This window comes from Brassica napus, chromosome C4 (assembly GCF_020379485.1).
Source record: "Brassica napus cultivar Da-Ae chromosome C4, Da-Ae, whole genome shotgun sequence".
Classification (NCBI taxonomy): domain Eukaryota; kingdom Viridiplantae; phylum Streptophyta; class Magnoliopsida; order Brassicales; family Brassicaceae; genus Brassica; species Brassica napus.
In genome coordinates this window covers 5,600,673-5,623,485 of record NC_063447.1, presented here as the reverse complement: position 1 = coordinate 5,623,485, position 22,813 = coordinate 5,600,673, and the positions used below count along the sequence as shown (strand labels likewise).

Below are 22,813 nucleotides of genomic sequence, written 5' to 3'. Positions count from 1 at the left end.
ACGTAACAAGTTTTGAGGATATAGTTGGACGACTTAAGGCGTATGAAGAAAGAATCACTGAAGAAGAAGAAGATACGCATGATGACTCTGGCAAATTGATGTATACTGACTCTTCGAACCAAGAAAAATATGGAAACAACTATAGTAATCGAGGTCGGGGACGTGGACGGCAAAACTGGAGAGGCAGAGGCCGCGGGCGCTACGGGTCTTTTCAGCAACAAAGAGATGCTTATAAGCAAGGAAGAGGGGGATATGCTTCACACATAACATGCTTTAGGTGTGACAAGCTTGGACATTACGTTCAAGACTGCCCAGATCTGAAACTAAAGTTTCAAGAGACGATTGAAAAAAAGGATGAAGACACTCTAGAAGCAGATACATTAATGATGAACGAAGTAGTCTTTCTCAACGAAAGAAAAGTAAACCCTAGCACCTTTGAAACCGCAGGAGATACGAAGGATGTGTGGTATCTAGACAATGGCGCCAGCAACCACATGAGTGGTAACCGTCTCTTCTTCTATGAGCTTGATGAAACCATCACCGGGAAAGTGAGGTTTGGAGATGATTCACGAGTGGACATAGTGGGAAAAGGCTCAGTTTGATTTGTGTTTAAAGGAGGAGACAAAAAGGTTCTCAACAACGTCTATTACATACCTACGTTGAAAAGCAATATCGTGAGCTTGGGACAAGCCACAGAAGTAGGGTGTGAAGTAAACATGAAAGGGAACACATTAACGTTGCTAGATCGGACAGGGCAGCTGATGGTCAAGACAACAAGATCAAATAACCGATTATACAAGGTCTCTCTCAATGTCGAGACAGTGAAGTGCTTACAACTAAAGGCCTCGACGAACTCTGCTATGTGGCACGCACGGTTGGGCCATATTAATAAAGATACGATAAGGCTGATGGTTAACAAGGACATAGTTGTCGGGGTTCCGGATATTGGTCACATCATTGAGACATGCGACTCATGTTTGCGAGGAAAACAGACCAGGAAGTCTTTTCCACAGGCGACGACGTACAGAGCATCTAAACCTCTCGAGCTTATTCATGCTGATCTCTGTGGTCCTATAACTCCAGCGACACCAGCACGCAAGAGATATGCATTTGTGCTTATCGATGATCACTCACGATATATGTGGACCATATTGTTGGAAACAAAAGATGAAGTGTTTGAAAAATTCAAAAGGTTTAAGCAACTTACCGAGCAAGAAACACAAGCCAAGATTGGAACACTTCAAACCGATAGAGGAGGTGAATTTGTTTCTCACGAATTCCAGACATACTGTAACATCAACGGTATCAATCGTCATCTTACCGCGCCGTACACGCCACAGCAGAACGGAGTGGTAGAAAGACGTAATCGGACGTTGCTAGAGATGACAAGAAGCATTTTAAAACACATGAGTATGCCAAATCAACTTTGGGGTGAAGCAATAAGGCACGCAACCTATTTGATAAACAGAGTTGCGACAAGATCATTGGATCTAAGCACACCGTATGAAGCACTAAGACAGAGAAAACCAAACCTTGCTCACCTGAAAGTATTCGGATGCGTTTGCTACGCTGCAACTAAAACCGTTGGAAGGAAGAAATTAGATGACATATCACTTGCTCTGGTTCATCTTGGCGTGGAGCCAGGATCAAAGGCATATCGCCTTTATGATCCAAAGAGTAGAAAGATTGTGGTGAGCCGCGATGTCATATTTGATGAGGAGAAAGAATGGATATGGAACTCTGAAGAACGCATGAAAGATAATGATCATGGAGAGTTTGAGATAAATACAAAGCGTTTAAGTGATTTAGAGGAAGAGACTCCAGACATAGAAGTTACTGAGGATGAGAATGTACATGAGGACGATGAGGAGCTTAACGATGAAGTCGAGGGTGAAGAAGACAATACACAACCTAGAAGATCAACAAGGGCAAGAACTCAACCTTCTTATCTCGATGATTATGTTCTTCTTGCTGAAGTGGAAGGTGAGCGATTATTAATGATCATCAATGATGAACCTTGGGATTTTAATGAAGCTAAGGAGTTAGAGGTCTGGATAGAAGCTTGTAAGGATGAAATACTCTCGATAGAAAAGAACAACACATGGGATCTTGTGGAACTCCCTGATGGCGTGAAACCTATAGGAGTAAAGTGGGTTTTCAAAGTCAAACGCAATGCTGATGGAACTATTAGTAAATATAAAGCGAGGTTGGTTGCAAAATGGTACGTTCAGCGTCATGGAGTAGACTACGATGAAGTATTCGGTCCAGTAGCTCGTATACAAACCATTCGATTAATCATTGCTTTGGTAGGATCTCATGGCTGGGAGATACATCATCTCGACGCTAAAACCGCATTCCTTCATGCAGAACTAAAAGAAGAAGTGTTTGTCAAGCAACCAGAGGGTTTTATTGTTCCAGGAGAAGAACAAAAGGTGTATAAGCTTAAGAAGGCTCTTTATGGCTTGCGCCAAGCACCTAGAGCCTGGAACATAAAACTGAATCACATCTTGCGTGGACTAGGTTTTAAGAGATGTTCTAAGGAGCCAAGCCTCTATCGCAAGGAAGCAAAACAGGATCTCCTCATTGTGGTAGTATACGTGGACGATCTACTTGTTACAGGATCATCTCTTGTCGCTATTTCTAAGTTTAAAGAAAAGATGACCACAAAATTCGAGATGAGTGACCTTGGTAAGCTAACATACTAGTTGGGAATAGAAGTTGTGCAGTTCAACGGCGGTATTATACTCAAGCAAGACAGATATGCTCGGAGAATCTTAGAAGAAGCTGGAATGGAGTCATGTAACTTGGATCATGTGCCGATGGAGCTAAATGCTCAATTCTCAAAGCATGAAGACGAAAGAAGTACTGATGAAACAGAGTACCGTCGACGTATTGGTTGTCTCCGATATTTACTCCACACTCGTCCTGACTTATCCTTTAGCGTTGGAGTTCTCAGCAGATATATGCATGCTCCTAAAGAGTCTCATAGTGCAGCACTAAAGGCGATTCTTAGATACCTCCGAGGAACGAGCTCTCTTGGATTGTTCTACCTTCGGGGAAATAATGTGAAGCTGATAGGATACAGTGATAGTTCTCACAATGTGGACTTAGATGATGGCAAAAGTACTTCGGGACATATATTCTATCTTGGTCAGGCGCCTATCACTTGGAGTTCAACAAAGCAAGAGATTGTCACATTATCATCATGTGAAGCTGAGTTTATGGCAGCTACCGAGGCAGCAAAGCAGGCTATTTGGCTTCAAGAACTCTTAGGTGAAGCTATTGGAGAAGAGAGTAAACGCGTGACCATTAAAGTCGACAACAAATCTGCAATTGCGCTTTCAAGAAACCCTGTGTTTCATGGACGAAGTAAACACATACATCGAATATTTCACTTCATAAGAGAATGCGTTGAAAAGGAGCAAGTTGAAGTTATACATGTTCCAGGTAATGAATAGAAGGCGGACATTCTTACTAAATCACTTGGAAGGATCAAGTTCAAAGAGATGAGAGATCTTATTGGAGTTCGAAATGTGTGTGAAGATGAGATCAAGCTTAAGGGGGAGAATGTTGATAAGCTTGGAGTAGCTTAAGGATCAAGCTACATGTTTTGGAAATAGGAAAGTCTTTTATAGTTAGGAGTATCTAACTATCCTATGTTAAGTGTGTTTAGGTCTTTATGATTTATATATAAATGTCGATGAAAGACATTATGTAAATCGTGTGGGTGATTTGAGAACTTAAGTTTTGTGAAGTTTCTTGAGCATTAATAAGAGAGTATTCTTATTTGAAGTTTGGTCTTTTGATTCTTGAAGTTGTGGTTCTATAAGCATTACACTAGCCTTTTTGTTCCTCGATTTTTTTCTGTTTTGAATATTTATGTATTACTAAGACACACTTTTTACATATTTGGATGAAAACCAATGTGTGGTTCTATGTATAAAGGGCACAAAAGAAAAAAGATTAAGCATTACACCAACTTTTTTGTTCTCTGATTTTTTCTGTTTTGAATATCTAAGACACTTTTTACATATTGGGATGATTACCAATGTGTGGTTCTATGTATTAAGGGCATCCAAGCATAACTCTAAGTGGATATAGCTGAGAATTTGAGTTATATCGGTGGGTTTCCTCCCTTTTTACCTACCGCAAGGTGGATTCGGTCGACTGGTTTAGATTTTTTGAATTGTATATATAAATGCATGTTGAATTTGTTTTACGTGAGATGGATACTGGTCGGCCGCATGTATTTTCCAACCCGTAATTTTTTTAAAAAATGATTTAAAACTATATTTAATTTTTTTATAGAACTTAATTATACAAAATATTTTTACATTTGTTAAAATAATGAAAATATATAAATTTTATTTTTTTAAAAAAATATAATGAAAATAATCATTTAATTTTAATTAAAACTATCCGTAAATCTTGCAGGTTTTTTCAAAAAAATTAGTGAAATGGACGCGGATATAATATTTTTTCCAAGGGTTGTATGTGGGGATGACCTTTTAAGTGACACCATTCGATCTATCCCACGATTGAACATAAATTATATTCCCATTAAAACAAATAAAACATTATCACAACATAAGTCAAACCTTTGACAAGACCCCGTTGGTGCATATAATATTACTTTTGTTTGTTTTTGTTGGAATTAATTAGTAGCATGTATATATACTTAAAAACGTGGGTTCATGTACCACTAGCTAACTAAATGCATGTAAACAACATACTTTGAACCAAGGCAGTGTTCGTCATATTCATTTTTATTCTTCCTTCTACATCAACTATAGATTAAATAAAAATTATCTCTTTCTTTTCATTCATTTTCAAGTTCCGTTTTTGAGCTATGTTCATTCATCACTTGTCTCCAAAATGTCCTTTATCGACTCTCCTTAAATCATTTGGAATGGGACATCTGATCATTGTCCTTTATCGACTCTCCTTAAAACAATTTCACAAAATTAATTAAATGAAATCACATAGACAAAAAAAAACTTTTCCCTCAATAATTAATTTCCTCTCATATTTTTACGCTTTAAGTTCATCCGAATACATAACAAAGTACTAATTATAATATATATGTATATTTTTCCTTACAAGCTGTGCCTTTTGATTCTTGCACCGTAGACTATGGAATGTATTTAACTGCCCTCTGCCTCTTTTTGGTTCCGGATAATCAAAATTAGTATTGTTGTTGCTTGATAATTAATAGACAAAATATTTATGTTTAAAATATCGGAACTCATTATGTCATGTAAATGCATCGAATCCAAACCTAAATTGGTGACAAAAGAAAGAATCCAACCCTCTAGTAACAAGCTAGTATAATAGTTTTCCAAAATACATTGAATATCAAATGTGTTCATGACAGCTAACATCATTACTTTTATATGCAAATATAAGCATAATCACCACTACTAGTGCAACTACTATACGAGGGATTGATTGTGACATATATAGATATAAAACTGACCATTAAAAATAAGCTAAATAAGCTAATTCTAGGATAAATAAGAGCACCATTAACCCTTAAAACTCCATTTGGGTTCTTATTTTTTTATTTTTTATTTTTTTTTAAAAAAATTAAAAACGAACCAATCGCGGGCCGCCACGTGTCAGTGGGGCCCGCGAACAGTACAAGAACCCACCAAACTTGCCTCTTGGAGAAGAAAAGGAAGATGTGGTTTTAGAGAAAATTGTGGGACCCACCTCTTAAGAACCCACTTAAGAGATGGGGTTAATCATGCTCTAACAATGATATGTTTTAAAATAAAACAATGTTTTCAACTGTGTCAATATGAATTTAACCAATCTTAAGATTTTGGGAGCTGTAACCGATTTAATAAAGATTTTCATAATTTTTTTTTACAATTTATGGGCCTTTATCTATTCAAATTTCTTCAAAAAATTTGAACAATTGAGGTGGATGTTTCATTTGGCTTTACCCAAAACCGGTTTTGATATTATAGACTACAAATTTTGGGTTATGCATTAGTCTTACATTTACACGTCACTCCGTATGTTCGTCGTTTGTTTCTCTTTTGTACATGCACCAACATAAACAGAGATATTTCGATAGTCTAGTTTGTGTTTTAGATATTTTTTTTGCAACTTTGTGTTTTAGATATTACCGACTATAAATGTTGTATCACTTACAAATAAAGTGTCTGAATCGTTAAGTTAAAACCGGGACCATGTAGCTAGTATACTTTGAACGGAGATCATGATGATAAATCTATCACGGGACCATTGATGGGTAGTTCATTTGGTTACACATATGTCGATTTTTATAATTATTTTGGTTACATATATAAAGGTCGATCGTCACTACAAGAAAACAGCAGTATTCTGACAGACATTCCGACGGAAAATGAAATCCTCGGAATATCCCGAGGAATTTCCGAGGAAATTCCGAGGAAGCACAAAATTGGGTTTCCTCGGAATTTCCTCGGAATATACCGACGGAATTCCAAGGAAATATCTATCCGTCGGAATATTCCGAGGAAATTCCGAGGGAAAATGGGTTCCTCGGAAAAAATCGATGAATTCCGAGGAAATATTATAGCCGTTAGAGAGCCGTTGGGGGATTTTACAAAATTCCGAGGAAATTCTGACGAACTAGCCTTTTCCGTCGGAATTCCGTCGGAATTTCCTCGGTCTGTCGGCAGGATTTAAACTATAAATACAAGCACTCCTCTTCCTCTTCATTCATTCCATATCTTCATCCTCCCTCTTACTCTATTTACACACGAATTTGATTCATAAAAAATATGTCTTCTTCAAATTATTTTCGTTCTTGGATCGATCGACCTCATTTGGATCCGAACACGAGATTGCTTACGGAAGAATACCAACGAGGTATAACCGAATTCATGGGGTTAGTTCACCGACAACCGGAAGAAAAAACAGGTATGTTAAGATGTCCTTGCTCTAATTGTAAAAATAGAAAGGTTATTAAAGAGTGGGATGTTTGGACTCATCTATATTTGAGTGGGTTTACACGAAGTTACAAAATTTGGTATCATCATGGGGAAACTGATTATGAACATGGTAGTACTAGCGAACCTCAGCCAGCGGTTAGATTAGAAGAACCAATTAGAACGGATGTAGATTATGGTGTAGGTACTGAGCAGATGGTAAATGATCATTTTAGAGGGGAAGATTTACCCAATGCAGAAGCTAGGAGATTTTATGATATGTTGGATGCTGGAAAGCAACCATTGTACGAAGGTTGCAGAGATGGTCATTCAGCTTTATCATCTGCTACAAGATTGATGGGCATTAAAACAGATTATAATTTGGCTGAAGACTGTGTGGATGCGATTGCTGATTTTGTAAAAGGTATTCTACCCGAGGATAATGTAGCTCCTGGTTCATACTACGAGGTTCAGAAACTCGTAGCTGGTCTTGGTTTATCGTATCAGGTAATAGATGTATGCAGCGACAACTGCATGATTTATTGGAGGGCGGATGAACAGCGGGTTACATGCAAATTTTGTGGAAAGCCTCGTTATAAAGATACGAGTGGAAGAGTTCCAGTGCCATATAAAAGGATGTGGTATTTACCTTTGACGGAAAGGTTGCAGAGGTTGTATCTGTCTGAACGCACAGCGCAACCAATGAGATGGCATGCGGAGCACTCAACAGATGGTGAGATCAGACATCCTTCAGATGCAAAAGCGTGGAAGCATTTCCAATCAAAGTATCCCGACTTTGCGTATGAGAGAAGAAATGTCTACCTTGGATTATGTACTGATGGTTTCAGTCCGTTTGGCAAGAGTGGAAGACAGTATTCTCTATGGCCCGTCATTCTTACACCATACAACCTACCCCCAAACTTGTGCTTGCGACGAGAGTTTTTGTTTCTCTCGATTCTCGTTCCCGGACCAGAGCATCCTAAGAGATCACTTGATGTGTTTCTTCAGCCACTAATATATGAGTTGCAACAACTATGGGCTCAAGGTGCTGAAACATACGATGTTTCGTGTAAAGAAAACTTTCAAATGCGGGCAGTACTAATGTGGACAATAAGTGATTTTCCAGCATATGGTATGTTGTCTGGATGGACAACGCATGGAAGGCTATCATGTCCATATTGTCAAGATAACACTGATGCTTTCCAACTAAAACACGGAAGGAAAACGTGTTGGTTTGACTGTCACAGGAGATTCCTACCACCTGATCATCCATATCGTAGGAGTAGGAATTTGTTTACGAAGAACAAGAGGGTGTTTGACAGTCCACCTCCGGAAATTTGTGGGAAAGATTTGAAGATACAACTAAGAGATTTTGGTGCAGAAAGGACGCCAGACGTCGGTGGACATGAGCGTTTTCCGGTAGATGCTGTTGGAGAACTACATAACTGGCACAAAAAAAGTATTTTCTGGGATCTGCCATACTGGGAGGATCATCTGCTAAGGCATAATTTAGATGTCATGCATATTGAGAAGAACTTTTTTGACAATCTCATGAACACGATCCTTAATGTTCAAGGTAAAACAAAGGATAATTTGAAGTCAAGACTGGATTTAGTCGATATATGTGCTCGTTCAGAACTTCATGTTGATGAGAATGGTAGGGCTCCTTTTCCCATATACCGACTTGATGCAGAGGGAAAAGATGCGTTCTTTGATTGGATTTCAAACGATGTGGAATTTCCAGACGGTTACGCATCAAATTTGCGTAACTGTATCGACAGAAAGGAAGGAAAGTTTACTGGCTTGAAAAGCCACGATTGCCATGTAATGATGCAGCGCCTCCTTCCGTTCGCCTTCAAGGAACTATTACCACGAAATGTTCATGAAGCAATTGCAGGGATAAGTGGTTTCTTCCGCGATTTATGCACGAGATCAGTGACTCTTGAAGGTATTGAAAATTTGAAGACTAACATAGCCGTGATTCAGTGCAACCTTGAGAAGATATTTCCTCCCTCATTTTTTGATGTTATGGAGCATCTTGTTATTCACCTGGCAAGAGAATTGGAACTTGGTGGTCCTGTGCAGTATAGATGGATGTATCTGTATGAGCGGTATATGTTCCATTTGAAAAAGATGGTGAAAAATTTAAGTAGGGTGGAAGGTTCTATAGTCGCACAGATGATCAATGAAGAAACTTCAAACTTTGCCGAGTACTACTTTCCAGCAGAAGTTCAGACCAAAAACAGAAGACCTGCTCGGCATGATGATAGAGGCGAACGGACAACATATCATGTTACGGTTCCAGACATTTTCACAGACGTTGGACGACTTAGCGGAAAACCAAAGGACCGTCGACTTACTGAGCAGGAGCGCAGTCATTTGCATACCAACTGCGAAGACGTTCTTCAATATGAGAGGTAAATAAATGAGCTTACAAATTTTTATTTTAACAAGTTGAAATTTAAATCTTAATTAATTACATTATTGTCATCATATACAGGATTTTCATGGCAGAAAAGCGGTTCGAGTATAGATACGCCACAGAGGACGAACTAGAAGAAATGAAGCAGAGAGAATTTACTGGATGGATGTTTACTTATGTGAGTGCTTTAAACAAATTAAAATATATTTTATCACATATTTATACTAATTCACATTTATTGATATAACATATATATATGTGCTATTAATAGGTGTCTGCTGGTTTGGCCAGAGGTGAAACATTTGACGATTGGATACGTGAGATGGTCGTTGGACCAAACTTTGTTGTGAAGTCATATCCGAGATTTTGTACTCGAGGATATGCATTCACAACTCAGAAGAGGAGACGTTCGAGTACGACTTATGATGCTGGCGTTTGTTCTGCATCAGGAGATGATGTATACTACGGACACATACATGAGATTTTGGAAATCAAGTATTTGGGCATGGTTGGATTGCGCTGTACTGTTTTCTATTGTGATTGGCACGACAACACTCCAGATCGAGGTGTGAGAACAGATGCATTTGGTGTTACATCAGTAAATTCGAGGCGAAAGCTGCAATATTATGATCCTTTCATTCTTGCTTCTCAGGCCGATCAGGTATTTAAATGTTAATTATTCAGAATGATTCATCATCATGTGTATTAATTTATAATTTTTTTAAATGTTACAGGTTTGTTATATCAAGTACCCCCGGGTGAGGAACAGAGATGATCCATGGGTTACTGTTACAAGACTCAACCCGAGAGGCCGAGTTCAGGGAAGTTCTGAGCTGGAAGACCCACTACAACCAAGCACATCCGGCAACTTAAGTGCAGCAGAAGATTTAGCTGGAGTTGGCCTTGTAGTCGATTTAACCGACTTTGGAGAGGAAGCCGTCGTTCACGTAGAGGATGAACCAGTGATTGGAGAGTTTCACCAAGATCCAGATTCAGATTCATCTGGTGATGATGACTCGGAAACAGACTACCATTGATTTTTTTTTTTTTTTTTTAAGAAATACCGAGGAAATTCCGAGGAACACTTGATATAACCTCTTTCCTCGGATATTAGTTATTTGGTTTATCTAGCAAGGCAAAGCTGAATACGAATTAAAAACTACTCAAAACACAACCAAATAAAACGAAGAAACCATGTAAAAGAAATACGAACTCATAATTAAGAAAAAAAAAACTAAGTTCAAAATTAACAGAAAATAAGACCATAAAACGTTAGAATAAAAAAGAAAATAAAATAGCGCGGTCGGAAATCAAATGGCAATACTGGCCGGTGATAGCTCCTACTCCTCGTCTCCTGCTCCAGATGTTCCTGCATCGTTGGGTCTCTTGGACCTCTTTCTTACCCTGTGTGTACCACTCGAACCCGAACCAGAGCTGGATGGAGAGTTGTCCCGATGAACTACATCATCCTTTTGGCAACGACACGGCCTGATACGTGAAATGGCAGCCCAGATCTTGTGTAGCATGTCGTTGTTTGTCTTTATGCTCTGATCTCTCCAATGTTGTTGCTGGCGCGAAGTGGCGTTCGGTGGAAGCTCTTGCAGCTTGTACTGGCTGGAGTCTGATGGGAGTAGCTGATGGGGTTGTGAATCATCTGGAATGGCTTGTGCAGCCTCATCTTCTCCTTCTTCATCAACCACGGCTTTGCCTTTGGTCTGATATTTTGGCGTGAAGAAGGATGGCTTGTCTACTAGTGCGGTAGCAGGGGGTAGGAACTCAACTGCAGCCTCTGAAAGTAGAGCAGTCAGGCCGATCTGAGGCAGGCGGCAGTAGAGTGTTTTCTTCGCTCGGTCCAGGAATACATAGACGTAAGAACCATCCCGATCGATCCTCGAGTGGGGACCAGCTATGAACTCCTGACTTACTAGAGAAATGACATCCAGGTAGTTCCAAGCAATGTTGTTTGATCTGTCCAGTGCTACCTGCTGGTTCTGACAGTCTACACCCACATGTTTAAGGATCCGAGTAATCACTGCACCAAATCCACATGCATTGCTCTTGAATTTGGTTACTTTCCCCTTGTATCCTGCTAAGTTTGCGGCCAGCACCGCTCCCATGTTGAAGGCAGTAGCAGGTGGGAATGTAGAGTTTCCAAATGCCGGTAGCAAATGCCTCACACCTTGGTACAGGAGGCACAACTCCCATTGCGTGACTGATGCGGCTGTGGTTGTCCCGTATAGCAATGAGCCAATGAGGCGTGTCGCATATCTCAGTACTGGGCTCCGGATAAGTGACTCCTTTGCCTGAGAAGATCTATAAACCCCTGTGCCAATCGTTTCCCAGAAGTTCAACAGCTCTGAAGTCCAATAAAGACCAGATGTCCTCTCCCCCGCACTCAATCCAAATAGTCCGCAGAGGTCTGTGAAAGATACCTCATAGTATACTTTCTGCACTACGAATGCCAGAAAACCTTCCTGATGGCTATCATCGGGACGGCTGACGTATGCGGATGCTATGAACTGGCGTACCAACTCCGGATAAGTGGGTTCCTTGAGGTTGCATAGTTGGCCTAGACCCATGTTCTGGAATAGCCCTTCAATGTCTGCTTTGATTCCCAATATTGTCATCGTCTCAGGACATGCTAGTTGTGTAGCCGGAACGGCTACCTTCTTCATGTTGTTATAGTGGGTCGTATCAGACTTATCCCACTTCTTTGGCCTTTGCGTCTCTCGCTGAGACGAACCCTCTTCTTGTGTGTTCTTCTTTGCTGATGTTTTCGTGCGCTTCATTCTCTACAAAATAGAATCATTGCTCTCAACATGGTTATAATCAATTAAGAACTCAAAGCAACATGAAAATGAAAGGCGAAATCGAGTTGTGATAAAAAAAAAACGAAATTGAAAAAAATTCTCAATCCCTAAATCATCTCAATTGTGTTCCAAACTCGTTGATCACAGACAATTGTGTTCTATTCCATGTTTAAACATCTGTTTCATGCATATTTGATCAAGGAATCAACAAGGAAATAAGAAATTCACAAAACCCAAATATTGCTCAAGAACACGATTTCAGAATGTGGAGATTCGCGGAGTATACCTGTCTTAGGGTGAAAACGAGTGTAGGAATCAGGTAGAGCTCGAAAAATCAAGGGGAATAGAGCCCAAAATTGTTCAAATCGGATGATTATAGAGAGAGAAAGGGGGGGGGCGAATTATAGGGGAAATCGGAGGGGATGAGAGTTCTGAGGTTTAGATCCAAAAAAGGTCGGGTTTTGCCTTATAATTCTGTTTCCCACACACGCATCGATCGATGCGTTTTTGAACAAATACGGATCGATCGATCACATTCTTACGCTTTGGTCCATCTTAGTGATCGATCGATCCGTTTTTGGACATATATCCATCGATCGATCCGTTTATAAAAAAACTTACAAGATTTTCCGAGGACATTCCGAGGAACATTTGAGATTCTCGATCGATCGATGGGATAATCTCATCGATCGATCACATTCTTACGGTCCGGTGCATCTTAGTGATCGATCGATGCGTTTTTGGACATATATCCATCGATCGATCCGTTTATAAAAAAACTTACAAGATTTTCCGAGGACATTCCGAGGAACACTTGAGATTCTCGATCGATCGATGGGATAATTTCATCGATCGATCACATTCTTACGGTCCGGTGCATCTTAGTGATCGATCGATGCGTTTTTGGACATATATCCATCGATCGATCCGTTTATAAAAAAACTTACAAGATTTTCCGAGGACATTCCGAGGAACACTTGAGATTCTCGATCGATCGATGGGATAATCTCATCGATCGATCACATTCTTACGGTCCGGTCTATCTTAGTGATCGATCGATGCGTTTTTGGATATATATACATCGATCGATCCGTTTATAAAAAAAATTGACGTATTGAAACCCCAAACACTAGTTCCTCGGAATATTTCGAGGAAATTCCGAGGAAGAAGAGGGTTTCCTCGGAGTTCCCTCGGAATAATCCGAGGAAATTCCGAGGAAATATGGTTTTTAAACCGAAAACAACGTTTTGCAGTTTGAATAACACCTATATAACCCTTATTAAGTGTCTTACGTTCATTATGAAGTCAAATATTTGTTCCTTACCGTATAATTAACACTTTTCCGATTGTATGAACGAAATCCCACAACATAAGAGAAACACTTATACCTTTTAATGAACGGTAAAGGGAATACTTTCAATTAGTTTTGAAATTTGTTATTTCATGGTTTATGCTCATCTATACAAAGAATTCTCAATGGTATGCATTACAATTGTATAAGAAATGAAATACGGGAAAACAAATTGATGTTTTGAAACCCCAAACACTAGTTCCTCGGTATTTCCTCGGAATATTCCGAGGAAATTCCGACGGATATTTTACTATCCGTCGAAATTTCCTCGGAATATTTTCATTTTACCGGGCAAATATTTCGCGAAAATTGAAATTAGAATTCCGACGGAATTCCGACGGATATTATCCGTCGGACCCTAGGTTTTATAACCACGAGCCGATTCTTCTTCCCCATTTCTCTCTTCTTCCTCTGCGCGACTCCTCTCTCCTTTCCGGCGATTTCCCCCTGAAATCCGACGATATCTCCGGCGATCTCCCCCTTCTCTTACACAAATCATGTAAGGACCCTATCCCACTCTCTTAGGTTCTATTTGTTAGGTTTTTGTGTAGTTTTGATAGATTTTTGTTAGGGTGATTGGTTAGGATTGTGATTTGGTTGTATAATAGGTTTAGAATTATGATTTGGTTGAATAATTTGTTTTGTTGAATTGATGTAGAATTTTTTTATTTTTTTGTATTTATAAAATCGATTTTTGTATATAAAATCGATTTTTGTATTTTACAAATCGATTTTTCTATATAAATTCGATTTTTTGGATTTTACAAAAAATTTTGGTATACAAATTCGATTTTTTTGGATTTTACAAAACATTTTAAATATCTATAAAACTTTTTTTGTGATTAAAAACTATTATTTGGGATTTAAAAATATTTTTAATATATATATATATATATATTAAAACTATTTTTTTTAATTATTAAACTATTTTTATTTATTAAAACTATTTTTTGTTTATTAGAACTATTTTTATATATTTATTAAATATTTTTAATATATATAAATCTTTTTTGTCACTATATTATTTGGGATTTTTTTTAAAAACAAAATTAATTTATATATTTCTCTATTTATTAAATATATTTTTTTAATTTACAGGTCTCATGATGATCAGACCCGGCCTCGACAGCGTCGTAGTCGTGGTGGTACGGGGAGCCAGTCTCGGGATTCCAGCCATTTTCAGGATTCCCCTGCGCCCCACAGCTCCAACCATACATCTCCCTCAGCTGCACCCGCTCCTGCTCCTCTCGCTCTCGCTGCTGCATCCGCTCCTGTTCCTCCGGGTCCTCCGGGAGTGATGCGTGTTGCGGAGTTGGTTCAACAGCCTGGTCGTGACCATCTTCCGTATCTCACTCCGTATCCACATGGACGGGGTCAAACATGGTAATTAAACATTTTTTTCTTTAAATTTGGATTCATTATTAACCGTTTATTCTTTTTATTAGGTTCAACCGATCCGGGAACGGGATCAGCGCATGGATCAACCGTATGATGTACTCGGCCCTCGACAGTGGACATCCGACTTTCACTCACTTCCCTACCGAGAAGCAGGTTCTGTGGTTTCGTCAGTTTGCGGTAAGTATTCTAATTTCTTACTTATATTTTTAATCTTTAATTTAATTTTTCTACTAATTGTGTTTTTTTTCAGCAAGAGTTCAACTGGAATTCCGATGAGACGCTCTTTATCTATCACCACTTCGTCCATAAAGTAATGGACAACTATGGGAAGCAGATCCACGAGTGGAAGAAGAAGTGGGAAATCAATAAGGTTCGATTTAATTTATTAAACAATTTTTTAATTTATTAAACTATTTTTTAATTTATTAAACTATTTTCTTTTTTTTTTATTAAAAGGTCCCAAAGTCGATGAACGACACGGTCTGGAAGGAGTTGTGTGCGCATTGGGATAAAGAAGAGACGAAAGAAACTTCTTCCACCAACTCCACCAACCGCAGGAGCGACCGTAAAAGGAAGGGCATCTACAAGCATAACTTGGGTGCTCAATCTATTGCCACTCTGGGAGATCGCATGGTAAGTTCAACCATTTTTTCTTCAATTATTTGAGTTTCATAATTTTAATTTATTGTGCATTTCTTCTAATTTCTAATGTTTCTTTAATTTATGTTTTTTTTCAAGGCGGAAGAAAATGATGGCGAGCCGGTTGATGATCTCGCCCTAATGAGGAGGGCGTATACCAACAAGAAGACCGGCCAGATTGATGACGGTCTTGTGAGGGACGTGGTCGACCTGGTCCAAACTCAGGTGGTAGACGAAGTGTCTCAGCTTCAAACCGAGGATGACGCTTCGACGGCTTCGACCAACTTGTCCCGGTTTCGAATCAACGAAATCGTTGAATCCTTAAGTTCTTTTTTTTTTTTAAAGTTCAATTCATTTATTTCTTGGTTTAAATTTGTAAATTTGGCTATTTTCTATTCAGTCGGTTCCAAAGAAGAAGGGACGTTTGGTCGGTTCGGGTCGTCGCACCCGGTCGGTTCCTCCTTCTTCTGCACCACCGCCCTTTGTTGATCCAGAAGTGCTTACGGCTCAGGTGAAGGACAAAGATGATAGTATATCTTTGTTGGAGACCCAGATGGCGGCTCAACAGGCGGGCTATGAGGCACAGAGGAGGCTGAACTAGCAAATGATGGAGATGATGCAGTGGATGTACCCGAACGAGGTCTTCCCGGACGTGCCAGACCCGTAGTTTTTTTTTTTTTCCAAAAACTCGGAATGTTTTATTTTTATTTGTGAAACTTTGAATATTAATTAATATGATTTCATTTTTAATTTTAATTTCATATTTTCGAATTTAAATTTCAGAAATTTTATTTTTTTAAAAAAATTAATATTTTTTACATTCCGAGGAAATTAATTATATTTTTTACTCGATCGATCGATGCGTTTTTGGATATAAATCCATCGATCGATCTGTTTATAAAAAAACGTTCGGAATATACCGAGGGAAACCTTTCCTCGGAATATACCGAGGGAACGGTTCCTCGGTATATACCGAGGGACATTTCCCTCGGAATATTCCGAGGGACAGATCCCTCGGTATATTCCTATCGATCGATGTATATATGCCTAAAAACGCATTGATCGATGAACGTCCGAGGAAGTATCCCGACGAAGTTCTCCCTCGGTATATTCCGAGGACCTTTCCGACAAACTAGTGATCCTCGGAATTTCTTCGGAAGTTTATTTCCTCAGAATTCCGTCGGAAAATTCCGAGGAATTTCCGAGGAAAGAAGAAATTCCGAGGAATTATTTCCGACGACTTGTTTCGTCGGTATGTCGTCGGAATAACGATATTCCGACGAAATTCCGACGATTTTTTTCCTCAGAATCCTTGCTGTTTTCTTGTAGTGTGTGTTGAAAAGTCCAACTTAGATTGATATAGTTGTAGCTAGCCATTGAGTCATGCATGCATGTATTACCTTACATTGAAAAGGAGTTCAGTTGGTAAAAATCATGAGATTTATTCAGATAATCGTAAATAGGGTTCTAAAATGTTAAATTTCTCGTTAAAAAAATCAGTTTCTGAATAAGTTTCATCGAGATCCATGTGACATACTACAGCAGCTTAGCAGGCCTCTACTACTATAAAAGTGATTATCAATATATTAGCTAATAGGTATGATGTAGTTGCTCAAAAAAAAAAAAGCTAATAGGTATGATGATATTTTGTGTAAAGAAAAGAAAAGTGTGAGACTATGGTGACCGATAACCATTAGAGTAAAGGTGGGTGAAGTGGAATGATAAGTTAGATTAATGTGAAGAATGCATGCAAGTTGCTCATTTTCATTACAAGTGCATGCATGCCTTTATTGACCCCATCTACACACCGGCCTACACATATTGTTAAGTGTGATATAAACGGCCGTATTTAAAACATTTTGTCACGTATGCTGAAAGAGACCGTAATGTTTCTATAATATATTGAGGATTTTAAGGCGAAAACAATATCCATGAACGTTGTTGTATGTTTTAGTGTTATTGTTTTATTCTGAACTTTATATCAACACAACGTGTTGTTTTAGTATCTCGAATCCGAAAGTCTTATGACGCTACACCATCCATACTCGGAGACTGAATCTTACACAAACTTTTTGTCAAAAAAAAAAAAAACATTGAAACCAAAAGCAACATTCCTCATTTTCAGCAAAACCTTGTGTTTCAAAAGCTTAATTACAGCATTTGAGCGGCTGTGTTTAGCTTCTCCGCTAGACTCAGCTGTGTCCTTGTTATGCTCGACAGGTACAACAGAAGCAATTGGTCCTGTAACAGCACACAACCCACCCATTAGTTACGAACTTACAATCACATGTATAACTTGTTTTTACTGCTAAGAGTTTTTTTTTTTTACCTGGAGACTATCATTCACAAGGTTATCAAAGACTTGCGGGGGTAATTTGGGAAGCGAGGCTACTGCCTCTGCAATGAATCGTCCTATGTTGTTGTCTGGAAGTCTTTGACCTTCCTGAGAAATTTCATCAAAAAAATATATAACAAAGATCTATCTTGTTTTAGCTTTAAAGGGTATAACAAGCTCACCACGACGCTGTCAACATATTTGTAGACATCGTTGATTAAAGTCAACAGTCTCTCCAGTGTTAGCTCCATTCCTTCCATGTCATTTGGGAGTTTGTCAACCGCTGTTGCCTTGAGGACATCGTCTGCATAATCAAAATGGTGTTTTCTTAGACTATCAGAATTAATAAATTCGAAACGATAAACCCATAAAAAGCACAAAGCAACGATACTCAATTCAGTTCACTCATTCACAATCATTTAGAGACAATCTTTCGATATTGTAAAGCCATCCATATAAAGAGACAAAGCTTAAATTCTCAATTCAGTTCACTCATTCACAATCATTAAAGAGACAATCTGCAGATATTGTATCAAGCAAGCAGAAACTGACGATGGGGACTACTAATGAAAATCAGTAATACGGAAGATGAAACAAAAGTTAGAAAACTCACATCCGACCCTCTCAGCCTCAACCATACGGAGATCAACAGGAACCTCTTGAAACTGTGCAGCTAGCTGACGATCACCAAGTGAAAGGTTTGAAGATACAAAAGCTTTGATAGCACCCTCACCATTTGTAAAACCAGTGTCCACAGTCAGATGAATAGGGTTAGTGGCTTCTCTAGCGTAGAAGTCATGAATCAAAGCACTACCACCATTCACCCCAAGACCAGTTGAATACCTACATACATCATCAGATCAAATACATTATCTCTAATTCTCTATCAGCTAAGATCCAATGCCTAATCATGTGAGAAAGTACCAGCCAACGATGATCTCCTTGGGATTCACCTTAAGGTGCGAAGCTAACATGTTGTGGTGATAATCAATATCCACAGCGACCTGTATCGATACGAAACGTTTCATCTCACATTCTCGCAAGCTAACAATCTTATTCTAGCAAACAGATCGATTCCGAGGAGAAAGACTCGAACCTGATCGGAGGATTCGTTGTGAGGGACGGCGTACGAGTTGCGGATGTCGACGGTTCCGTCGGGTAGGATTGATCCGAGGAGAGTGCCGATGACTCTTTCGGCTGAGTCGGGACGTCTCACGAAGCAATCGCAGACGTTGAAGATCACGAGGGGGTGGATCCTCGCCGTGAGGATGGAGGTTGTCGACGACGGAGTCGCGAATTGTAGGACGGTGTGCTCGTTCGCCGCCGCCATGGTTGAGGTTTCTGAGATTCGATTAACGGCAAAAAGGGCGCGAGTCTGTAGCGGAGAGGAGATTTTAGGGCTTCCGATGGAAGCAGAAGAAGAAGAAGAGAAGAGTTGTGTTATTAGCCACTAATGGGCCGAAAATAGGCCCATCATGTGTATTATTTGACTAACGAGAAAAGATTATGGACTGATCTTTAAGCATTTCGTTTCAATTTCGTTTACTGTATTGCTAAATTATCTGCTTCAGTGCAGCGATTGATGGGTTCTTGTAGAAATTTGTGGAGGAGTTAATTTTTTGATCAAAGCAGTTTCGCACATGTAAATCTGGTTGGTTTATACCTTTTTTTTTTTTTTCAGCTACCCATTTAAACTAGATCAAGTGGTGATCAAACGAGTCGATTCTCCACAGAGTACCCCCGTCTGGCCGGGTCTGATCTATATGGAAAAAAATATAGTCTTTCGTCCTTGCTTCTTTCGCTAGCGAGTCCGCCCGACCATTCCTACTCCGAGGAATATGGGATACGCTCACATCCTCGAAGTCCTCATGTAATCTCTGGAACATCTCGAGCTCTGACGCGAATGTTGGCCAATCCACTGGGTTTGTAGCCAATCCACATGATCTGGTTGGTTTATACATTGCTGCTGATTCTACGTTCTTAGATGTTTCTGTTTATTTTATGATTTTTCTTAGATCATCTATAACGTTTTCTTTTATTTTTTTCTAAAATAGATAATTTTTTTTTAAATGAAGAAATGTCTCCAATGTATTATTGTAAAAAAGATAAAAAAAATTGTTTTTTCCAAATATACTGAAACGATGTGTCTTCCTCTAAAAATGAAGATGGTTTGCGACCAAAATCATTTTATATAACATTTAGGGTCAAATATAGATCTAGGCTAAAGATATCTTTTGATATATCTATCTATATATATATAAAATTGTTGGTGTCTCTCCTGTGTGTCCACGTGGAAACTCCTTTCCTATAGAGACGACACGTGTCTTCATCTGTGCACAAATATACTCCATAACCGGGCTTATGTTTGCTTAAGACGAGATGTATACGTTGGGCTTCGGTTTACATTAAAGAAAGGCCCATATGCTCTGCAAAAGGACTAAGTGTTCAACAGGTCGTCTGCGATGTCTAACAACTCTGCGTTTCATTTATGGTATATGTTTAATGGGCTGCGTTTATGTGGGCTTACTGTGTAACTTAAACAGTCCAAAACCTAGAAACAATTGTCGTCTTGCAAGCCGAGAAATTTTAGGTTTCATTCTCTGACGACGATGATATTCTTTAAAACCAACAATGGAGTTTCGACAGATCGAGTGTCTCAAATCAGCGTGAACGATCTCTTTCTGGCTTTTCAATCGTCTTCAATCGCGTCCTTTAGTCTTCTGTGCTGATTAACCGAAACGTTTTGAGCATACTCATTCCCTTTATCTCCTTCTTAACTCCATCAACCACAAACCGACATTCAATGGATCTTTCTCTTCTGTAAAGCCGTGTGTATCTACACCTATAAAAAGGTTAGCTTTCTACTCTTGAAAAACATTCTCTTAATCCGTGAAAACAAGATAGAAACCGAGAAACGTTTACCATCTCCATCAGCTTCACATCAAATTTTAGGGTTCATACTCCTCTTCGATCTCTTTATAGGTTCTCTGAGAGCTTTGAGAGATTGAGTTGAGCTGATGGACCAAGTAACAGTCAGATCAAGATGGACAGCCATGGAGCAAGGGACGGAGAGATAGAAAAGGGAATTGCTACAGTTCAAGCTATCACATGGGAGGTCGGACATGGTGAGTTTATAAGAACTGCAAACTTTTTTTTGTATGAAAAGGGGAATGAATGATTGTGTGTTTGCAGGAAAACAGGTTCGTGCTTTGGATTTTTTTTTAAAAATGGAGGGATGGAAGTTGCGGTGGAGGAGTCTGTCATGAATGCATAGCTTCTCATGAGGATGTTGCTCAAATTCGATGTCATCAAAGGAGAAGGGAAAGCTAGAGTAAAACGATAACGCAGAGTTCAATGTTTCATCTACTGCATTCTTCATCTGTCTGCATCACCTATGTTTACCCAATCAGAATGTCAACAACAGTGGTGAACGATATGCATCAGGTATTTATAACTAATAAGTTATGATGCTTCAGATGAGTTGCGATGATATGATTAGTGACTTTGGTAGATATACATTAGGATTCTGTTAAGTGATCATTTGTTTGTAAGAATTAGTAGAATGGCTAAGACGGTTGAGAAAAATAGAAAACATAACTATGCAACAATGGATCCAAATCAATCAGCTAAAGACTTCCATGTATATTTTCTCTCTTTATATATATATAAACATATGAATTGTCAAACACTAACCTAAACTTTAAAATTTAAATGATTGAAACTCTAAATGATTGAAACTCAAATCGAGAGTTCTGATCCTACAATATTTACAACGGTGCATAGCGTGATTAATTACACATCTTGAGAATTAATTGCTTACTCCAAAGTCTCCAGCTACTTAACTCTTCTGTCCTTACATTTGCTAGGTGGCGAGATAGCCGGGGCTGGGATTGGATGAGCCTGAGCAGCTAGAACATCCAGGATATACATCACAGGTAAATAAGATCCACAAAGGTATACACAATCTTAAGAAATCACAAGCTTATATTTGATTCTTTGGTCCAAAGAGAATTTAGAACAGTACCAAATGTGAGATTTGTTTTCTTATTGCCAGTCCCGGTCTGATGCTTGATCAACTATCTGACCCAAAAGAAAGGTACACGGAGAGCTTCACAGTGTTCAATAATCTCAATACAACACTCTCATATTGATTAATTTACAGGAGGTGATGTTATTGGAAACCAACAGAGATCTTAAGAGAAAGGTAGTGCCATCAAAATTTTATAGCCCAAGAAATTGAATTCATTTGAGATCTTTCACAACATTGTTGTCTTTTTCTCTTTATCTATTTCAGTTGGAGGAAAGTGATGCCGCCCTTAATCAATCATTATGGGGAGCTTCTTCTTCTGCGGAACATTCCCAACAACAGCAATAACAAGGCATGAGCTCTTATCAAGCAAACTTTTCGATGCAAGAATTGGTTTTCTTCGGGCCTTTACAAGGAATGTAGCATTGCAAAAGAGGTATTCATCATAGAGAAACTGTTAAGACCCAATGAATTGACCTTTTATGGTCAGCTAGATTTATAATTGAGTTTTGTTTGTTTTTATGGAACGATCATTATTACAATCGTTCAGTATATATTTGCAGGTTCTGTACCAATGGTTATATATAATTGACTACTTATACCTGAGAGGTTTACATGGTGTTACTATGATTGGAAAAGTCTGTTGGTTGGTCTGTGAATTAATATCGAATGACTTATAGTATTAATTAAGTTGCTATATTGTTAATATTTGTTTATTCATTAATATTGAAATAAGGATAATTAATTATATGGGTTACATCATAGTGTCTGTGTTTTATTTAGGATATTTGTTTATTCATTACTATCTAGGTAACTTAGGTGGTCGAAATTCCATTTCTAAAGTACCCTTAATGATTAAAAATGATGGCACAAAATGTAATATAACGGGGAAGAGTAGGGGTAATTTCATA

The 22,813-nt window shown here is 38.7% G+C and overlaps 2 protein-coding genes and 1 long non-coding RNA gene across 5 annotated transcripts; 2 read left to right on the top strand and 1 right to left on the bottom strand.

Annotated features, from left to right (window-relative positions):
- Positions 1-2,819: 2,819 nt before the first annotated feature.
- LOC125585749 (secreted RxLR effector protein 161-like) lies at positions 2,820-3,593 on the top strand. The gene is made up of 2 exons (XM_048755395.1): positions 2,820-3,447; positions 3,544-3,593. Exons 1-2 carry the CDS (start codon positions 2,820-2,822, stop codon positions 3,591-3,593), a joined length of 678 nt encoding a protein of 225 aa, XP_048611352.1.
- A 13,875-nt stretch (positions 3,594-17,468) lies between these two features.
- LOC111205878 (eukaryotic translation initiation factor 3 subunit F) lies at positions 17,469-19,299 on the bottom strand. The gene is made up of 6 exons (XM_022702230.2): positions 18,972-19,299; positions 18,800-18,879; positions 18,489-18,718; positions 18,058-18,179; positions 17,870-17,983; positions 17,469-17,781 (listed from the first exon to the last, which is right to left on the bottom strand). Exons 1-6 carry the CDS (start codon positions 19,203-19,205, stop codon positions 17,692-17,694), a joined length of 870 nt encoding a protein of 289 aa, XP_022557951.2. The 5' UTR covers positions 19,206-19,299; the 3' UTR covers positions 17,469-17,691.
- A 1,135-nt stretch (positions 19,300-20,434) lies between these two features.
- Positions 20,435-22,662, top strand: LOC106377400. Of its 3 annotated transcripts, none has more exons than XR_007321918.1 (7): positions 20,435-20,727; positions 20,858-21,000; positions 21,076-21,319; positions 21,742-21,829; positions 21,930-21,971; positions 22,038-22,079; positions 22,170-22,662. It is a non-coding gene; the product is annotated as an uncharacterized LOC106377400 (long non-coding RNA). The 3 variants fall into 3 exon arrangements; XR_007321917.1 differs by having other exon boundaries at positions 20,436-20,727; positions 20,810-21,000; positions 21,068-21,319; XR_001275800.3 differs by having other exon boundaries at positions 20,439-20,727; positions 21,068-21,319.
- The last annotated feature ends 151 nt before the right edge of the window (positions 22,663-22,813 follow it).